The sequence below is a fragment of the Ciona intestinalis genome, unplaced genomic scaffold (assembly GCF_000224145.3).
Source record: "Ciona intestinalis unplaced genomic scaffold, KH HT000120.2, whole genome shotgun sequence".
NCBI lineage: Eukaryota > Metazoa > Chordata > Ascidiacea > Phlebobranchia > Cionidae > Ciona > Ciona intestinalis.
The window spans coordinates 158,066-179,151 of NW_004190442.2; the positions used below are offsets into that span (position 1 = coordinate 158,066).

The 21,086-nt window shown below is 37.0% G+C and overlaps 3 protein-coding genes across 5 annotated transcripts; all 3 read right to left on the reverse strand.

Annotated features, from left to right (window-relative positions):
- Window positions 1-1,416: 1,416 nt before the first annotated feature.
- On the reverse strand, window positions 1,417-4,926 carry LOC100187153 (acidic phospholipase A2 57). Its single transcript, XM_002128492.4, has 6 exons — window positions 4,719-4,926; window positions 4,202-4,349; window positions 3,650-3,786; window positions 2,952-3,071; window positions 2,585-2,662; window positions 1,417-2,121 (listed from the first exon to the last, which is right to left on the reverse strand). Exons 1-6 carry the CDS (start codon window positions 4,819-4,821, stop codon window positions 1,820-1,822), a joined length of 888 nt encoding a protein of 295 aa, XP_002128528.1. The 5' UTR covers window positions 4,822-4,926; the 3' UTR covers window positions 1,417-1,819.
- A 1,151-nt stretch (window positions 4,927-6,077) lies between these two features.
- Window positions 6,078-8,657, reverse strand: LOC100181581 (guanidinoacetate N-methyltransferase-like). Of its 3 annotated transcripts, none has more exons than XM_018815951.2 (5): window positions 8,456-8,657; window positions 7,424-7,569; window positions 7,173-7,236; window positions 6,653-6,855; window positions 6,078-6,545 (listed from the first exon to the last, which is right to left on the reverse strand). In XM_018815951.2, exons 1-5 carry the CDS (start codon window positions 8,622-8,624, stop codon window positions 6,405-6,407), a joined length of 723 nt encoding a protein of 240 aa, XP_018671496.1. In that variant the 5' UTR covers window positions 8,625-8,657; the 3' UTR covers window positions 6,078-6,404. The 3 variants fall into 3 exon arrangements, with proteins under 3 accessions (XP_018671496.1, XP_026694643.1, XP_002128398.1); XM_026838842.1 differs by having other exon boundaries at window positions 6,653-6,879; XM_002128362.5 differs by having other exon boundaries at window positions 6,653-6,831; window positions 8,456-8,653.
- A 5,845-nt stretch (window positions 8,658-14,502) lies between these two features.
- Window positions 14,503-21,080, reverse strand: LOC100179257 (titin). The gene is made up of 6 exons (XM_009863324.2): window positions 21,036-21,080; window positions 20,593-20,698; window positions 19,887-20,072; window positions 19,354-19,539; window positions 18,674-18,794; window positions 14,503-18,434 (listed from the first exon to the last, which is right to left on the reverse strand). The coding sequence occupies exons 2-6, from the start codon at window positions 20,659-20,661 to the stop codon at window positions 15,013-15,015; spliced, it is 3,984 nt and encodes a 1,327-aa protein (XP_009861626.1). The 5' UTR covers window positions 20,662-20,698; window positions 21,036-21,080; the 3' UTR covers window positions 14,503-15,012.
- Window positions 21,081-21,086: the final 6 nt, after the last annotated feature.

Here is a 21,086-nt window from a genome sequence, read left to right on the forward strand (position 1 = left end):
AGTATTTTGCAGCTGACACAATCTTGTGTAAAATGTTAATACTTTTATTCATGATGAAATATGTGAACTGTAGAATAATAAGAGAATGTATGATTTATTCTGGGAACATCAGGTACCAAATTTTATAACGTCTTATTTCATACACATCATGCTCACTTACGATTTATTATCATGTATGTTACAGTATGAATAGATTAATGGCCAATCGGGAATAATTCTCTGTAACCTGATTCAGCTAGGGGGAAGTGTTAGAGCTTAGAGGTTGTTGGTAGCTAGATGGGTTAGCAAATAACGTGAAGAGAGGATTCTTAACTAGCACTGTATTACCGTAAATAATTATTATTATTAACTAGTCTACTAAAACATAGACATTTTAGTCCCAAAAAACCTGTGGCTATTCGTAAATATTATCTATGCCTGCTTATCAACGCTATTCTCGATACTTTAGCAGCGCTGGTTTCGAATTTCACAACATGTGAGTTCGGTCAAAGTGCAGCAATTCGTATAGTGACGTCACCACAGCCCATAGAAATCGAAGTAATCCGATTTGTTTTTCGTCACGCTTTAGCAACAGTACAAAGTAAACCATCAGTGTGGCTCACATGTTTGGGACGCACGCGCCAAGCGCCAAACTTTAGGTACGTTTTACCAATGTAAATCGCAATACTGGTTGAACGCGTGTCAAGATAGATTGCAAAGAAAAAGAGAAATGATATTTTTTAATGATAGTTTTATAAGGGCTTAAGATTATTATATTGAATTATCTCTCTAAATATATAACTTTACAATGCTTTTGTACATGTAACAATTTTTCCCGCTGTGATAAAGTAACTTATTATATTTGGGTTTAACAAACTAAAACGATGGATATCTACAAACATATAATAACGATATAATACATCATAATGAACCTAAAGTAAACGCTATACAACCTAACTATACTGCAGTACCAACTAAACTAACTGGTGACTGTGCGTACAACACGACACAACAAAAGCGTTAATTACTCGGCGCGGGCAGCAGGAATAAAAGCGCCGGAATGTTATCGAGGCGAGACGAGTTAGCGGTAAATTACTACCACACCCGCAAAACTAAAACTGATTTTATAATACAAAATCAAACTATACAAAATGTTTCGCCCTGTTTTATATTAAACTACGATACTAAATTGATGTTTCAAACTCGCATCTTATTATTCTTGTTTTTTAAGCTATTAAAAATATGTTGTATTCGTTCAACATCGTATTTTCATACTTATCAACAGTAACCGCCCTTGCCCTCTGGACCATGATAATTCCGTTGTATAATGTTTACTTTCGTCTATCATTGAATGGATACCTAAAAAGTGAGACCCAATTTACCCCACCCTACAATATATCGTTAATTAAACGGACCCAAACGAATAAATAGTCATAATCATCTTCGAATTTTAAACGATTGTAATTTAACAAAGGTGCACTAAATAAAAACATCCACCGATAACAGATCCCAATGCTGCTATGGTGTTGAACTTGTGGGTAAAATAAGCTAGACGATAATTGCATACAAACTGAACCTAATAATTTGTCTAAATTTTCAGTAATAAAACTTAGTTGGGTATTTAAAAACAATATATATAGTAGAGTGGGGTAAGAAGGGAAGTATTTCATTTTGTTCTAGTTCCATTTGGTAGTAAACAAATGCTATTTGCAAATTATTTAACTGTATCTTCATGGCTTTTAAAGATCGTTGTTAATTGTTAAAAACACGATTAGGAAATATGGGAATCGGGTTCTGACATAATCCCATCTTACTCCACAGCACTATATGATCGCCAACGTTAAAAAGTAATCAACATAAACACAGTGACGATTAAACTTAAATTAAAAGTTAACAATGGTAAAGATGTTCTTGCGTTGCAACCGCTGTGTATTTTGTTTCTATTTTCATCAGACTTCATTTCGTTTTGAGAACTTAGCGCCGAGATAGAAACAACTGAACTTTTTATTACATTCTGTTCATCCATTTCAACATCAACGTCTAAATCCGACGGTGCCGGATCTTTAATTTCATATATGAAGTCATCGCTTTTGTTTTTCGCATCTTCATAATTAGTTAATGTTTCCTCAGTTGTCGTATTCTCTAAAAAAATACAATTTGTAAATATTTAATTAATTTCGTTGGCAGGTATAGATCGTCCCAAGAAGGCAAGAACACGAACGATTGTAACTTGTTTATAATGGGCGTCAGTAAAAAGAAAAAAAAAGTCCCGCCTGACATAGTCCCATTTCCCCCACCCTAATATATTATATAGATTTTGTGTACAATTTTCTGTATCGCCCTTTCGTGTTATTGAATGAAAGAATAAAACTTTATCCCGTGGCGGGGCAACGACAGTTATAACACGGATGTTCTGTTTCGTATACCTCGTGCCAGCTTACAAGTTACCACGTATGCAACTTATTTATCGTGTTATAACGACTGTCGTTGGCCCGCTACGAGAATAAATAAGTTACATACGTGGTAACTTATTTATAACTAGTGTGCAGGTACGAAGTGTATAAAACAAAACACAAGTTAAAACCATCGCATGACAACAACACACCTTCCACTATAAAATAGTTTGTGTCACTTGAAACGTCTTTCCCAACAACGCTCTCATTCCACATGTTTCTTCCTTGGCCTATATGTAGGATTGGGATGTTAAACAAAATAGTGTAGGGTGGGATAAGACAGTCCATGTTTTTATCTTTTATCGTTACATTTGGTAATAGGTAAAAAATATGTATGCAGGAGTATATAACCGTACCCATTAGATTTGTATACTATTAAAGGGACAGACCAAAAAAAACCAAAATTTTTATATAAGTGCTGAAATGATAACTTAAAGATGCCACCATTTTTCAAAAAATGAAACAGCTTCTAAAAAATAGGGTAAAATCAAAGTTGCGATATTTACAACAATAACTTACAATATTTCGTAGTATCTAAACCATAATACGTTGAATTATATGATGGTTTCGCCCGATATAAACAACGCGCTGCATCTTTATCGCAGTTGCAAACTTTATCTTTGAAGGGAGAGTTTTCCACTGGGGGACAAATAAATAAACACACTTGATGAATTGCGTATCACAAAAATGAATCAGAAAACCCGTGTTATAACTACTGTCGTTGCCCCGCCATGCGAGGATAAATAATTTACATTGATTCAAAGTTATTATTAAAATAATATATGTACCAAACTGAATTTAAGTAAACCTATACTTATTGTGGGGTTAGCAGTCATGTTTTATCTGACGACTTTACTGACGAAGTTTTTTACGTATAATGTGTTTTAACGACAATTGTATTATTGGTAATTCCCATCTCATCGTTGTTTAATTAAACTGATCTTCGCTACTATATTTAAAAAGATAAATAAAAAACACGATATGCATAGTAGGGTGGGGGAAGATGGAACATGTTTTCATTCTCTTTTACTCGTCCCATTTGGTAGTAAACAAAGAACATTCAAAGAATTATAAAACCGTTTCCTCAAAACTCCCATGGAGCGATGTTAATTGTTTAAAACACGATCAGGATATTTAGATATTATGTGCTAAAGGTGTCCCGTCTCCTCCCATCTCCTCCCACCCCACCCTAACTTAAATAACCAATAACGGCTTACTGCAAACGACTTGACCATCGATGCACGAACTATTGTAAGTGTTCATGATTGTCCCAATTAACGAAAAAAGTTTTTCCTTCAGCGACTTTTCCATCTCGTCGGCTTCTTCGTAACACAGGTCGTGTAACTGACAACATCTACAACAAATATGAAATCGACGTTGGAAAAAAAATGAAGTTTAGAATGAGTGTAAAAATGAATCATGCCCGCTTACAAGTTACCACGTATGTAACTTATTTATCCTCGCATGGCGGGGCAACGACAGTCGTTATAACACGGGTGTTCTGTTTCATACACCCAGCATATAATACTGTGGGGTAAAAGATGGATACCGTTAGAACCTAAACCCCATATTTCCTAATCGTGTTTTGAACGCAAGGATACGGTTATATAATTCAGTAAATATTCGTTGTTTACTACCAAATGTGACGAGATGAGTGAATGAAAACATGGACCATCTTACCCCATCCTACTATAATGAAACATGTTTCATATTACCCCCACCCTACTATAATAATACCTGTCTCATCTTACCCCATCCTACTATATTACCTGTCAGTTGCATCCACAGGTGTCCCACTTCCACCGAACCCACAGTAACAACCGTACTTCCCATATGTTCCCAGTATAATAACTTCGGGTTGGTGACATTCTATAGCGTGGTGGAAATCTATTGGTGTTCGCCGGAACCTCGGGTTCACTACACAGTAATAAATAATGAATGTTACTTGTATATCCTCACGTAGTACAAGTATACTGTGGTAGATGGGACAATGTTGGCACATAATATCCCATATTTCTTAATCACGTTTTGAACAAATAACAAACCTACTTTCGTGTTTTGAACGCAAGGATACGGTTATACAATTCTGTAAATATTCGTTGTTTGCTACCAAATGGAACGAGAAAAGGAGATGAAAACATGTCCAATCTTACCCCGCCCTACTAAATGTAACGACACGGTTATATTTGCCAATATTTATACTCTAATAATAAAATATTTTGATGTTTAAACCGGTTTAATAACAAATTAAAACAAAAATTACATTAGATAACTTGGCTACTTTACCTTGGGATGAAACTTCTAATCGTGAAGAAAAAGCTTGAGTTGTAACTGAAGCAATGATTAAACTAATAATGTGGATTGAATAATAAGTTGTGCTGATTTTCATAACTTTCTTGCTTGTACTGTACACCAATGAACTTTGGGCAAAACTCTTAACTGCAACTATAGCCTACCCTATCAACATGTACAATAAAGCTGTGGACAAAACGGATTACTCTACACCGGAAATTGCGTCAGACCTGTCTCACGCGCACCACTATACCGTGAGGTCACTCTGGGTCGTTGAACTCTTGCGTAAAAACAGATAGTCGTATTTAAAGCGCCAGCCAGTAGCCAAAGCTCAAACATCGGACGGTAAAGCGATGAATATTTAATGAAAGAATCGACACGGCAACGAGGATTATTTTCTTATATAAGAACATTCATACTCAGTTATACATATAGTAGAGTGGGGGAAGATGGGATATATTTTCATCCTATTTATTTTCGTCCCACTCGGTAGTAAACAAAGAACATTCGAAGAATTTAAAATCGTATCCTCACAACTCCCACAAACCGTTGTTAATTGTTTGAAACACGATCAGGATATTTTAATATTATGTGCTAACTGTGTCCCGTCTTCCCCACCCTACTATAGGGTACTGTGGGGCAAGATAGGATGCACCTACATTTGATAGTTCCTGATAATGTTAACAATTACCAAGTCTCTTGGAATCGTGGGAATATGGTTACACAACTCTGGAATTGTTGTTTTTTAAAAACCAAATGGGACGATAAAAGAGAATGAAAACGTGTCCCATCTTACCCCACCCAACACGGAAGTATCGTTTACCATAATAGTCTGTTCCACTTTATACTTGCCATGTGATGTGGCTGATGACTAAACAGTACAGTATGTTACAAGCGTATTACCTAATCATCCTTGCATGGCAACTACTAACATTATGCGCTGTTACCTCATGCACCGGTTGTGAATTACTTATATATATATTATTATTTTAGGTGGCTCAATGTACCTTACTTTATCCTCGAGTGGCGGCAACTTACAACACTAATATCATACGCCGGGTATGAATGTGCTTTTATAATTAGAAGGCAAGCGATCCTAGGCGCCAAACAACAAACACTGCTGGGTTGAAGTTGTATCGTGTTTTCTTTTTAAACGCAGTTTTCTTTCAGTTACATTTTAGTTAGTTTTATAAATTACAACTTAATATGAGTTAACTTATACTGTATTGTGGGTTTAGTAGCCACGCTTTTAATTTTTTCCCGTAGCGTGTTTTAACGACTGTCGTTTTGCTGCTAAATTCTGTTTCGTTTGAATATTGTTTCAATTGAGTTGATCTAACTTATCGTATTTGAAAAAAAGAAAAACAATTATGTATTGCAACGAACTGAACATTTTACAACGAAATTTATCAAAAACACGAAAAGAAAGTTTTGTAAAGAACTTTACCACAATCAAAGGCGAAAATAACAATATAGTAGTGGGGTAAGATGGGATACCGTTACTACATAATATCCCACATTTTAAGATCGTATTTTCAACAATTTGCAACGGTATTTCACAGTTGTGAGTACACGATTATAGTAATATACTCTGTTTATCACCATACTGAATAAACAATTAATGACAAGTGTCTCATGTTACCCCAAAACCTGCCCCATCTTACCCCACCCTACTATACATTACTCGTTAATAATGGTAGGTCCGATCATTTTTGACGTTGAATAATATTTACAATCCTGAGGTGGTTTGTTATCAATAACTTGAGTTGTGATCTTGTTTTTCATAAACCCTGCTTCTACTAGGTGGGGCACTTGAGTTTCCTAGTCAAGAAAAAAATCCAAATCATTTACAAAAAAAAAAATAAAAAAAACAACTTTAAAAAACTTGACAAAAAATAAAATAATTAAAAAACAATAAAACACCAAACCTGGAACATTTGTTCAATGTCGGTATACTTGGTCTTCATTAATTCCCCCCATGATGTAAGATTACAATAAGTGAGCACACCACCCGGCTTTAACAAACGTTTCGCGTGATTTTTGATGAAAGCAAACTGGTGAGTGTGCCAGTCTTCCTCAGATAGTGGATATGTATCATACAGTATACCTGGATATGTATCATACAGTATACCTGGATATGCATCATACAGTATACCTAAAACATTGTTCATACTTCATATTTATTCCAGCAGCCACTAATGAGTTGCCAAATTGTCAGCCATACTTAAAATAATCACCCACAAAGTTACATACATGGTAACTCGAAAGCGGGCACGGGGTGTATGAAACAGAGCACCTTTGTTATAAAGACTGTCGTTACTTTCATTCAATGTTTGCAACTGTATCACATTTCATCATTTAAAAGCTCCTGACTGTACATTGCAATTCAATGTTTTGCAGTTTCTTATTATACCACACATACATTCATCATAACTTGTTACAATTTACCATCAAAATGACCGCTTGGTAATATTGGAACAACTTCTTCCCACATTCCTTTTAATGGAACAACCTGAGTTAAAGTTTCTCAGTATTTTATATATACTTTAAAATTACATTAGAATTTTTGACTTTTCTCCTTTAGTGTTAAGTTGTTTTTTCAGTATCACTATATATATAATAATGATTCTAATTTACCATTTTCACTTTTCTTACAGTTTCTTAATATTCATATGAACATATTGCAAAACACAACTTACTGTATGAGGTTGATCTTTGCCCCATGTTTGCAGTCGATCAAACACGCCAGCGTTACATTCAATTATCCAATGTTCGGATATTTTACGTGACTGAATTTTACTCGCTGCGATTGCCATTCCAAAACCAATCTCTAAAACTTTCCCACCTGTTTTATACAGCATAGTAACTTACTGTAATCCTGTTATAAATCTTGTTAATGGAAAGTATATATACAGAACTGCGGGTAAAATAAATAACGTCCGCACCTAAATCCAATATTTTCAGGTCAGTTTTAACAATTACAAACGCTCTTTTAGAGTCGTGAAGATACAGTTGTATAATTTTGCAAATATTCTTTGATTCCACCAACAAAATGATAAATGGAAATAAAACATCGGCCCCTTTAATTAGTGCATGTCAGCTAAGTGCACAATATCCACAATGTAGTGATATTGTGGAGTCATGTGGACATAGCGGACAGGCAGTAGATTAAAACATGCCCCATTCCAACCGATCATATAGTTCCGGTCCTTTTAATTAGCGCATGTCAACTATGTCAACTATGTTCGCTATGTCCACTGTAGTGAATACTGCGAACATGTACTAAATAAAGGGACCCTATAGTACCACCTGTTATTGGTTATGTAATATTATTGTAATTCTGTTTAGTTTTAAATATCTAATGTTGGTATTTTACGTGATCAGCGAATAGCACCGGGATGTTGGGGAGTGGCCCCCCCATTTTTGGAATAAAAGGATTTTAATTTAAATATTTTCCGATTAAACTGCAGTAGCTACATTAGGTCCCTTTAATTTTATTGATTTAGTGCACATCCGCAATGTCCACTACATAGCGGATATGCACTAATTAAAGGGACCGGTTACATTTAGCTCTTTGTTTTAACATTTAACAGTTAGGTAATTTATCTTTATATTAAGGTGTACCAATCAGGTGTGTAAAACTGTAAAAGGACGTGTTTTAGAAAAAAAAGGGCCTGGTTATATTTTTTTATATATAAGTATAATAATATGATGATAAAATGTATCCCAACCTTTACTAGAAGCAATGGTAGCAAGTAAATGCATGTACGGCGTCTCCCATCTCTCCATAACAGGTTTCCCCATGATTTCTAGATGGGTGTCTTTCTCATTATAATCAGCACCGGCAGATGTCCACGACGGTTTGCAATCCTCGCCTTCATTAAAGATTGTTTCAGCCATATTTAGGTTTCTCTAACACCTACGTTGAATAGGTTATTTTCGTCCATTTGTGGGTGATATATTTTAAGCAGGTCATTTCTTTAAATATCCGAACGAAAATATCCGCATCCAAAATGTGCGTTGCAATAAACTGAGAACGAGTTTCGACGTTGTACATTTTATGCCATATATAGATATAGTAGCAAAGTCTATGCAAGTCACTATAGACTTTGATATTAGTAACTATAATTGGCAACTTACAAGGTACTTTTCGGCTGATACCTTTTTATATACAACACACAAAATTCCATTTCATTTTGTTGCAAACTTTGATACAGACGTCAATTTTCCACGTGGCCTCGCGTCATAGGAATTTACATAAATATCTTATTATTAAAAAATATGACTTATAGTTCACTTGTCTAAAAATATATCACGAATTTATTGGACTTAAATTCCAAAATATGATCTAAGAATCTGTAATATTACAAAAAATTATGTATAAAAAGAGGGTGTTTTGTTTTTGCTATAAATTTTAGCTCGATTGAATACGCAAATGGTCAGACTATTTGCTGATTAAATTTGATAAAGTGGGTTGGACTGAGGAAACAACCCAGTGGTCACTAATGGATTGTCACAATCTTCTGCAAAACATTAAAACCAAATAAAAAATAATCATCCAATTGTTGTAAAGTGTCTTGTCCAAAGGACACATTTACCCACAATGGTAGCAGCGAAGAACCTTGAACCTGTACACCCTGGGCTAGAGCAGGCGGGCTAACAACCGTACTATGACGCAAGGCAAAACTTTCTGTATTCTTCCGCTTGATAAAAAAAACGAAAATATGACGCTATTATCAGCTTTTTTAAAACTAATGTGAATCTATACGTCTTTTGTTTGTTGTTTTATAAGTGAGGTCTCGTCGTATAACAGACAAAACATTGGTATAACTGGGCGGGGTAAGATGGAAAATCTTTCATTTTCGTTTCTCGTTCCGTTTGGTATAGTAAACAAAGAATATTTACAGAAATTATATAACCGTATCCTCACGACTCTAAAATAGCTTTGTTAATTGTTAAAACACGATTAAGAAATGAGGCTTTTGTGCTAACGGTATCCATCTTACCCACTATACTATTGGTTGAATCGGTCGTATTCATACTTTAAAAACATTCACTTTTTCGTGCGCAGCCTGTGACATATATATATATACATAGAAGAAAATATTGCACTATTTATTAAAATCACTTTGCATAATCCGTGCAACCATAAGTACGAGTGTCTGTACTATGGTTGAAATAAAAAAAATACGCAATTTTATAGAAAGTATAAAAACGTGCAAGAAAAGGTAAAAATATAAAAAAGTACCAGAGCATCACAAGGGAATACAATACATATCAACAAGTAAGAAATAATTTCATGAACTTTAATTTGTGGTCGAAGTAAACATCCAATGTTCCATTAGGTCGCCCTGATAAGCTTCGCCTCGTTTGATCCCGTATAGGTGCCGGGCGTTCGAACCGTCAGCTGGTTTACTTGCTCATGGAAAACGTAACCCGGGTAAAGTGCCGAAGCCAGAACGTTTTTTCCGAGTAAGTTATGATACCTCATGGCCAGCGTGGTGTATCTCACGTCACTGGTGTGCATAAGGGTCCCGTATATTGAAATACTCCTTGTAATTCCTGTAGCGTCCATCCGGTTAACAATGTAGCATTGATTTCCACCCGAACAAGCACTTGATTGGACCCCAGCTGGGCTGCAACCGATATAACGATGACAAGTCCACGATCCGTCGTCAACGGTTGTTTGAAATCTTATTTTGTTTCCACTTGGAACTCCATATTTGTCCCCAATCAAGAAATGGCATTGAAACGTGGTCGGCTCACATGTGCTTCGTTTCTTTAACGATAAACCCGCCATTCCTCTCAAGGACACTGCTCTCCCCACAACCACTTTCAGCGTTACAACAAAGATAGCAATGAGTAGATTTCTCAGAGATACTGACATTATCTGCTTAATAGTTTCACGATTAGTGTTATCACTTTAACTGTCTTTCGTTTGAATGCCTGGAAAGCTGCAGTCGGTCTTATTTATATACTATTATCTGTGCGTGAGGGTATTTTCGCCGATCCTGACGCGCACGCAAACACCGACGCAAAGTTACGTCACACCGTGGGCGCATTAACTGAAACAAAGATGATATCCATTGCTTTACGCAGATATCTCATTTTCGATAAGAAACCGAATATGTACAGGTAAATTATCACAAAGCAAACGAATGGTCGATATAAAACTAATTATTGCTCGAGTCCCCACTATAACTAGATCACAGACACTTGTATATAGCGTGCCTGCGAATGTTAATTACATCCTGGAACGATCTTACGCAACACGATGCACGCGCCCTAATAAACCATATTTAGCGAAATACAAGTTTTCTTTATTAAAGCGTGATTTATTAAGTGGTTTAGATTGCACTTTATAACGCACGTAAAACGTTAAATCACGCAATTACTATGAACGTACATTTTCTACGATTTGCTTTTAACTGAGTAATATCTGATTGCAAACTTTGTTTTGGTGTGTATAAACTTAAATGCGATACACAAAGTACAAATGTACTGACCGTAGTTATAAATATGATTACTGTAGCGTTAATAACACACGATGACGTATATTTGTATAGCACCCACTCTATTGAGTGATGACGCATACTTGTATAACGCGCTCATGTAGATTTTGTTGTAAATTTCAAATAGGGGCGACAGAAAGGCGGGGACTTACGCGTTTCTCATCACCTATATACTAGAACGAAACTTAAAATCATAACCATACATTATCTAAGTATAACATACAGAACGCTAAAAATAGTTACGCGACCATAAACGGTAAGTTACAGGTTGTTAATGACGTGATAAACACGTAATACACAATCACGCTCACGTGTCTGCCTGTCAGTTACCCCTCATATGCTAACACAGTGACACTACACCCGAATGCATACAAACATCACGTACGAATCCCACAAAATTCCCAACTTTCCAGAACAGTTTGAGACGCGGAAATCATTAAAGTATTAATGGTTTGAAACATTTGCAATTAAGCGTCAACGAAATGTGCAATGCAGAGAACCGCCGCACACTTATATTTAAGCAGCTGTGTTATTTGCGTCAGAATGCAACACGTCATTACAACCTTAATTTAGCTCATATCTAAAGACAGTAAAAACGTTATTTATCATTACGGACGTTGTTCAACAAACGTTAAGTGTGGACAACATGCGCGTATGGATTTAATTTCTACATTACAAAGCAGATTCATACTTTCTATATGGGTGAGGTCGAGGACCCGGGGTTTGGATCGAATTTGGCCCATATTACCCCAAACACCGTGCCCGCTTACTTACGCATCGTGTCTGGCTATACTGCCGTGTTTGGAACTTTGGCCGATTGTTTTTCTGTATGGCTGACAATTTCGACAAACCATTAGTGACCACTGGGTTGGAGCAAATACGGTTAAATCTCTTGCCGAAAAGGAAACATACGCCCACAATGGTAGCAGCAACGAGCATCGAAAGTTTCGGTTAAGATGCAAGTAAAGTCACAGAGACAGCATATATATATATAACAATAATTAGAAATCTAATTCTAGTCAACGTAACACACGTGTAATTCCAAATAACAAACCGTCAAACATAATTAATTATTATAAACAGCAGTTTTATCACGTGTCATGTTATAGTATTTTCGACTTTGTACTTTCATGATTAACCTGGCATGGTTGTTGTATTTTTACCATACTTTCAGTTCGATGGGTCGGAAGGTATATTTACAACAGCCGGGCGCTGGAAATAGAATACACAGTTATATTTAGACGGGACAGCGCTGGTGATTTGATGAATGGACACTTTTGCCGGCCCATTCATAAAACAAAAGTTGTATAGTCACGTCGGCCTTATACGCGTGTAACTCGACGTCACGAGTCATAAACCGAAATACATAGCAGCACTTTGCACAACCGGTCCCACGTTTTGCAACTATAGATAAATAAAGCTGTGAAAGTTATTTTCATACGATGTTACTATTTCAGTTTCATCATTTTGGTTGGAATAGCTAAATATAATTTATCGCCTTTTAAAATATGTGACGCACCAAAAACTAAGTTATGTTATATTATTAACGAGTAAAGTGACCAAAATTATCGTTTAATATCGCATGCCCTTCTTGAAAGAGATTTATTTTCTATGAAACTGAATGTTTGACTTTATATTTCATTAATTACTCTCGATGTATTTATGTATTTTGTTCCACTTTTAGTCGAAGGATTGAACAAAATTTTCTAAATATTTAAACAAAGACAATGAGTAAGATTGGTTTATTATTTAATTGTTTAAATAAAAATAGATAACGTCCAATATAGTGTACGGGGTAAGATGGGACACCATTAGCGCATAATGTCCCATCTTTCCTAATCGTGTTTTAACAACTAACAACGTTCCTTTAGAGCCGTGAGGACAAGGTTATTTAATTCTGGCAAGTTTTTTATTTACTGCCAAATGGGACAATAAAAGAAACTGAAAACATGTCCCATGTTGCCCCACCCTAGTATAACCTAATACATAGCTCGTCTTACGCTAATTTCTAATTGAAGCATGGCTTAACCCTACTTAAAAACTTTGTCAAATTTAGATTCCCAATGTTCCTATAAACAACGGCGGACACTGGGGGTGCCAGCGAGTGCCAAACATCCCCAAAAAATAAACAATAGAAGTGCTAACTTGCACGCTTAAAATCTATCCCACGCGGGTATGTCTGGAGGACGTGCGCACTTGTGCAAATAACGTTACGATCAGTAATTCAAATGGTTAAGCTGACGTTAATTAAAAATAATCCGTCATGCGCAGCAGGGCTTCATGGTCGTGTTAACCGAGGATAACCAATTTTCATTAAAAAAAAATACACTCGAAAGCGAAAAATACAAAAATTGAAGATAGAGAAGCAACTAAAATGAGCTTGACTTTATCTTTAATTATTTTTCGTTCGTTGTGAATTTTTTTTCTGGAAAGTAAAGAATCGCACCAGATGAGCGTAGCGGCAATCGTGCTTTGATCGGGGCAGAACGTTGGTGCGCTGCGGTCCACGATCAGCACCGCACGAGAAATCGTTGGCTTGATGCCAAAAACGCTGTCCTTTGGATCATAGGAGAAAAGATAGTAATACAAAGTGAGCGGCAATGTAGCTTGCTTATAAACCACCGCAAAAACTTCTGTTATTAACAATTATTACAAATATCATTTTTTATACGAATTCCGCATCTCGCCGTACTGGAATTCACAAAACGCGTCTTCTCTTGCGGTCTTTATCAAGCAGCGTTTGAACGTAAACCACGTGTTCTCTATGTTTTTTTTTTTGATTAGCGTTGCTTTTCGATTAATCAGGTAAGATTCTCGTACGCCTTTCTCCTTGAAAACGTCATCATCACTCAGCTCGGCGCTCTTGCTAAAAAAATATTTTTTCCACACGCTTTGTCTGGATTTAGTAGAGACCGACCGAAATGATCTTTTTCCGTTGAAACCGATAATTGACACTCTAACGAAACATATGAAATGATCAGTTTTAATCAAAATTAATAATAACTGTATTCCCGATATTGCAAGTTATAATAAATAAAAAATGGTTGTTATGAACGTCCTCAGTAGGTAACGTTATATGTGTTGGTTTTCTTAAACAACTTTGGAGTGACGACCAACGTGAATACTAAACGTGAACTACGACAGTCGACACCCTTAAAGGCTAAACTACGACCCACGTGAAAATTAAACAAGACGAACGGGCAGGCTAAACTACGACATACGTAAAGGTCGATAACTTATATTTATAAACTATAAACACACGTTTATTTAATTGTTCGTGGATTTATTTGCAAACAATATAATTGTGAAGAAAACATTAGAACCTTGATGATACAGAACCTATGTCTCGTTGTTCGAACGTATCGTATCTGAAGATATACAGGTATTGGAGAAAAGTAGGTAAAATTAACTGGAACAGTGCTATGTTGAACATGGGAGCGTGTGAAGATGTGTAATTTATAAAGAGGTAAAAATTGCAACGTTATTATAGAATTTGCTACGTCATAATACCGATTGTGATGAAATGGATGAAAACTTCTGCGCATCAACTGCATGATAATAGAAAACGTGGAATGAACAATTCGGTGAAAAGCTATTTACAATATAGAACTGTGGGGTAAGATGGGATACCGTTAGCACATAAATCCCATATTTTATGATCGTGTTTTACCATTAACAACGCCCTTTTAAAGTCGCGGGGAAATGGCTGTTTAAGTGATACGTGTCTCACTTTACCCCAAACGCGTCCCATCTCACCCCACCCTACTACACACATATTATAAATACGAAGGTTTGGGCGGCACGACAGGACGTGTAACAGAAACACTGGATATTTTCCTCGGTCCTGTACCGTTGGTTTTGCGTTGGCTGTTCATTACAGGCGGCTTGATGCTGGAGAAAACTTTTCTTTCTTTAGAATGTTGGAAAATTCTTGGCGAAATTAGGGAGTGGTAACTAGGTCGTAACGTTGCTGCGTGGGGCGTAACATTCGTCGGTTTGGAATTCCGCTTTTCAGTTTCACTTTCGATTATTTCATGTAATTCCGCGGTTTGTGACGTAGTGGTATTGACTGAATTCACTTGTTTGGCGGAAATGAATGGGCCGTTTATGACGTCATTAGCGCGTCGCGGTGTTTGTTCGTCAGAATTATTGGCGTCGATTTCCTGGCAATCTTTTCCATCAAGTGAATGGTCACATGGGATATCACCGGAGCTTTGAATGCCGACCAAACTTGCGTGAACTTTCGTTTGTCCCATCTTCCCCACTAATCCTTTATTACCATTCACGAGTGGAATAGCAGTTTCATGATTTTCCATCAATTCTTGTTTTTCAAGATTAAACTTCTTGTCTTTTTCAACAAACGGTTTAGGTTTTTCAACAAGTTGTTCTTCCTCATCAATAATATCCTTTTCAGCAACTAGTAGCTTTTCAGTAACAATTATTTGACTTTTAACAAATTCTTTTTTTTCTTCAACAATTTCGTTTTGTTTTTTAACCATAATTCCAGGTTTTTCAACATTTTGGTTTTCTTTTTCAACAAATTCTTTCTCTTCGTGAAAATTTTCAATAGGAGATTCTTGATTTTCAACAAATGGGTTTTCTTCAACAATTTCTGTTTCTTTTTCAACAACAATTTCTTGACTTTCATTAAATTCCGTTTGAACAACAGAATCAGGTTTTTCAACAACAGAATCAGCTGTTTCAACAACTTGCGGCTTTTTAACATCAACTACACTTTCAACAAGTTTTTCTTCATCAAAAATTTCATTTTGTTTTTCAACGAAGGATTCGGGTGTTTCAACAACTCGATTTTCTTTTTCAACAAACTCTTGCCTTTCAACAAATTGTTCTTCTTCTGGAACTTTTTTAAAAGAAAACTCAGTTTGTCCGACAGTTTCTTCTTTTTCAACAAAAGATTCCGCACTTTCAACAACTTTCTGTTGTTCTGGTTTTTCAACGGCTGTTTCAAGATTTTCAAATTTTTCAACAAGTTCCACAGGTTTTTCAAGTACAGTTGTTTGAACTAGTTGATCAGGTTCCTTAGTATCGTGTTCCTCACATAAATCAAGCTGTCGATCTTCACCTGAACTACCATCACTCGACAAACTGTAACTTGATTTATCGACGGGTGCGTCGAGATACGCGAAAATCTCCTCGACCAAAATACTTTCATCTCTTCCCATTGTAACTTCATTCAACGTTGGATCAATCGTAAGATCGTCATCCAGATCGACCTCGAAACTGTTTATATCAAGTGATTCCGATTGCTGCATTGTAACGTTATAACTGGGTTCTTCAACAAAATCTTGTTTTTCAACAATTTGTTTTTCTTCATCAACAATTTCTTCATGAACTTTTTCAACAACAACCGTTGTTTCAACTGCCACATTCTCATACACCGCTTGCTTCATTATTTCGTTTTGTTTTTCATTATGTTGCACAGGTGTTTCAACAACATTTTCAACATAAGTCTCGTGCACAGTAACGTCACAATCTTCAACTTTCACAGAATCGCGACCCAACTTTTGGTCCTCGTTTCCCGCATGATAAACAACATCCTCCAGACACATGGGAGCCCGCTTCTTCTTCTTAGAAGTTGGGATGATTATCTCGGCAACTTCATCTACTGAATGTTGCAAGGATGGTCGTTGTGGTTTCGCGGGAGCAGATTTACGCTCAATTTCAAGATCTTCTGATTCCTTAACCTTGGAAGAAAAATCGTTCATCTCCGGAGATGCGGGAGCGGGTGTTGTTTCATCGTCCTCAACATTTTCCACATTCCCGTTCCCGTTGAGCGGTAGAAACGTCATGAAACTTACAGGTCTGGGGTTGGTTGGTTTAGCACGCGGTCGTAGACTCACGTTTTCGACGGAAAATGATCGCTGGAGTTGCCCGGGTTCCTCTGTGGGGAAAACTGAATAAACTTGATTACCTTCGGGTGAATTTGTTGCAGACGTGTTGAGTGTGTGGCTTCGCTTACGGCGACTAAAAGCTTTAAATGAGAAGAAGCGAGATCCGCGCTCTGGTGAAGATTTAAAAATATTTCCGAACTTCCATTTTTTCGCGCTGTTGGTTTCGCTTTCATTCTTCCTATTCAAAGCATACGATCTTGACGGTGAAAACAATCCTCGGATAAAAGATTTATTTTTTTTACCCTCGCTCTTTTTCGCGCTGACAGAAATCCACGACCGCCTTTTTTTCTTCTGCAAATCTCTCGCTAAATCAGTAACTGGCAAAGGTGACGTCACAATTTCTTCGTTTTCGATGTCAAACGTAGCACCAGCGACATCCAGTGTCAGCGGATCAATACGAGCTTGTAACTGGTCGCTTGTTATCGCGTTCTCTTGCAACTTGGGGTCAGGTGACAAAGAATTCTCGTGACTGCTTGGTTTAAACGATGAAAATCGCGGACGTTTAACGGCCACAGCTTCATCTTTTTGCTGTGTTTCACCAACTGATGAAGTAGGTGACACATAAGTAGTTTCCTCCGTTATATTTACTGCGATCTCTTTAGAAATATCTTTTCCATCAAACTCAGTGCTTGTTTCTTCAATAGTTCCATTATTATTATCACCGTTGCATTCTAAGGACTGAATTACTTCCGCATTATTTTCAGGAGGTGTTATCCTATCGTGTGTGACAACATAATCTTCCATGCTGGAAACATCATCTTTATTTTCAACGAAGGAGTCTTCTTGATCGCTAACGGAGACTATTTGTTGTTTATTATCATCCAATGTTTCGTTATTTGTTTCAGGAGGACTTAAAGGTGAATGCGGCAGCTCATTATCGGTGTACAATGCCACCATCAGCTCATCCCATTCGTTATCGTCGTTCGCTGCCGGAACTTCATCCAATGTTGGCTTATCATTCTTCGATGTTACAGAACCTATACCTGACGACGGTGATGATGATGATGTCATAGCTGATGATGTCATCGACGATGCAGACGACAGCGGAGATAGATCGGTGTTGGGCGTGGCCACCCCTTCATCGTCCGTCGTGTGTGAAGTTTGATGCGTCTCCCGTTCGATGAAACTTTGTTGGTACATAGCTCGAACTTCATCGGGAATTTCATGGCAGATTAAAGTCGATGTTACTGGTTCCGAGAAGTCGCAGAACACAGCTTGTGATGCGTGGTTTGGGGGGTAATTCCATAACGAAGGTTTCACTTTGTGGGAACCAAAGTATTCAGGAGCTGTTAGGGGGGGGGGGGAGATTAATATAGTTGAAATACTTTACAATGTATAAAAAATAGTTTAATAAAACACTTAAATCAAATAAAATACTTAATAAAGTACTTGAATAAATATACAATGTAACATATATATACATGTTATAAAAATTATATATATAAATATACTTTACTTAAAAAATACTTTACAAGTTTACAAAATTACCAACTTAAATAGAGTACTTTATAAACAGCCCACCCACCCAAATTATCAGCGATCGGCAATGTCAACATCATCTCATTGTTCCCGTGGACACGACAATATCCAGATATCATGAACGCAAAGTTTTGAGCAGATACCGGGTGCATGGCAAGAACCAGTGGCTGGGGGAATAATCGGGGTATTGTGAAATAATATTCGAAAATATGATGTATGTAACTTATTTATCCTCACGTGACGGGCAACGACAAGCGTTATAACATGGTTGTTCTATTTTCATACACCCTTGTGCCCCACTTACAAGTTACCACGTATGTAACTTATTTATCCTCGCATGGTGGGGCAACGACAGTCGTTATAACACGGTTGTTCTATTTCATACACCTTGTGCCCACTTACAAGTTACCACGTATGTAACTTATTTATCCTCGCATGGCGGGGCAACAACAGTCGTTATAACACAGGTGTTTTGTTTCATACACCTCGTGCTCGCTTATAAGTTACCAGGTATGTAACTTAGTGAGTGATTATTTTACTGTATGTATTAGTGACCACTGGGTTGAAGCAAAATTAAGTGTCTTCTCCAAGAACACATATGCGCACAACGATAGCAGTGACGAGCCTTAAAACCCCCAACCTCTTGGTAACTTTTAAAAATTTATTTTAACATCTCTTAACTTTTTTTTATAAATATTAAGAATTTTTGCAGAGACAACAACTCACTGGCAAGTCTTTAAAATCGACGCGAACGTTTGTTTTTCTTGAATCGGGCAAACAAGGTGCAACTTCAACAGATTTAACGACGGTGAAGTCAGCGAACATGGACGACATCTTGGTTTTCGAATTCACAAGTTGACTCACACCATAATGGTGACCGACTAATAACGTGATGTCAGATTCAGGTAGTGCCTACAAAACAATGAAGCAATTATAAATTTAACTTGTTTTTTTTATTTTAGGAACTTTTTTTTAATTAAAAAGAAGATTTTATTATTTTTTATATTTAACATAATTTTTTAGCCTAAAATTTTGATTGTATTTTCAAACTGCAGATAGTGGTGTAAAAAAACTTTTATTAAAATCTAAACTATTTAATCAAAGCTTCGCACTAGTGTAAAAAAATGACAAATAATTACAAAACTTGTGTTTAGAAGTATAAACCTAGCCTATTTTCTTCTATTCTGTACGGGTGAGGTCCTTGAGGACGAGGGGCTGAGATTTAGACAAGATTTGTCGCGTTACCGCAACCAACCTACCATGATAGTGGCATCAAAGTACCTCCCCCCATACAAATGTTGGGGAAGCAATATCTTCAAATATTGCATCCTTAACTTAAGTAGAGCGTTCTCGGTCCTGACCCCGGGTTTATGGGGGGTCGGTGATGTGGGGGGGGACGGGGGGTGGGGCTCGTGGTTTCCAATCACATGGTGTACGTAACTTGTCTGGGGTGATACATGGTTTATGATGAAAATGATTTATTTGTGCTTGTGGCAACGGAAGTTAGGACACAGGTGTTCTGTTTCATACACCGCCTGCCCACTGAAAAGGTTACCACGTATATGTAACTTATTTATCCTCGCATGGCGGGGCAGCGACAGTCGTTATAACACGAGTGTTCTGTTTCATACACCGCGTGCCAGCTTACAAGTTACCACGTTCCACGTATATGTAACTTATTTATCCTTGTATGGCGGGGCAACGACAGTCGTTATAACACGGGTGTTCTGTTTCATGCACCTCGTGTCCGCTTACAAGTCACCACGTATGTAACTTAGTGGGTGATTGTGTTTCTGTATAGCTTACAATTTAGACAACCCATTAGTGGCCACTGGGTTGAAGCAATTGCCCTAAAGTGTTTTGCCCAATGACACATACGCCCACAATGGTAGCAGCGACGTGCCTTGAACCCGTTACCCATGGTGGTATAACAGTCATGTGCGAGTTTTAATAGTTGTAATATACCTTCAAATATTGCTGCAGCTTCTTCCTGTGTTCCTTATTATTATGATTAGAATTGACCATGGCCACCATATTGTGTGGAAGGAAGTTGTGCAAACCAAAATCCTTTCTGTTAAAATCATTATTTTATTTGTAATGGATGAGTGAACGTATGTAACTTTATTTATCCTCGCATGGCGGGGCAATGACAGTCGTTATAACAGGGGTGTTCTGTTTCAAACACCTCGTGCCTGCTTACGTTATCACGTATGTAACTTTGCATGGATTTTTATTGTGTACAGTTACCAATTTAGACAACCCATTAGTGACCACTGGGTTGGAGCAATTGCCGTTAAGTGTCTTGCCGTTAAGTGTCTTGGAATGCAAGGTTGGCGTATAAGGACATATACGCCAACAATAGTAGCAACGACGGGCCTTGAACCCGTTACCCCCAACACACAACTTACTCAATCTGTTTAAGCGTAATTTTATTCGGGATTTGAAACGATTTTTTCTTC

Excerpts from the sequence above, each read along its gene's own strand:
- LOC100187153 (XM_002128492.4), bottom strand. The coding sequence starts at position 4,821 with ATGAAAATCAGCACAACTTATTATTCAATCCACATTATTAGTTTAATC. Across the intron at positions 2,663-2,951 it reads TTTAGATACTACGAAATATT|GCCAAGGAAGAAACATGTGG; the intron begins GTAAGTTATTGT and ends TCCTACATATAG. Across the intron at positions 2,122-2,584 it reads AAACTATTTTATAGTGGAAG|AGAATACGACAACTGAGGAA; the intron begins GTGTGTTGTTGT and ends GTATTTTTTTAG.
- LOC100181581 (XM_026838842.1), bottom strand. The coding sequence starts at position 8,624 with ATGGCTGAAACAATCTTTAATGAAGGCGAGGATTGCAAACCGTCGTGG. Across the intron at positions 7,237-7,423 it reads GCAAAGATCAACCTCATACA|GTTGTTCCATTAAAAGGAAT; the intron begins GTAAGTTGTGTT and ends ACTTTAACTCAG. Across the intron at positions 6,880-7,172 it reads ACCAAGCGGTCATTTTGATG|GTATACTGTATGATGCATAT; the intron begins GTAAATTGTAAC and ends ACAATGTTTTAG.
- LOC100179257 (XM_009863324.2), bottom strand. The coding sequence starts at position 20,661 with ATGGTGGCCATGGTCAATTCTAATCATAATAATAAGGAACACAGGAAG. Across the intron at positions 20,073-20,592 it reads AGCTGCAGCAATATTTGAAG|ACAAGTTACGTACACCATGT; the intron begins GTATATTACAAC and ends GTATCACCCCAG. Across the intron at positions 18,435-18,673 it reads GCCGATCGCTGATAATTTGG|CTCCTGAATACTTTGGTTCC; the intron begins GTGGGTGGGCTG and ends CCCCCCTAACAG.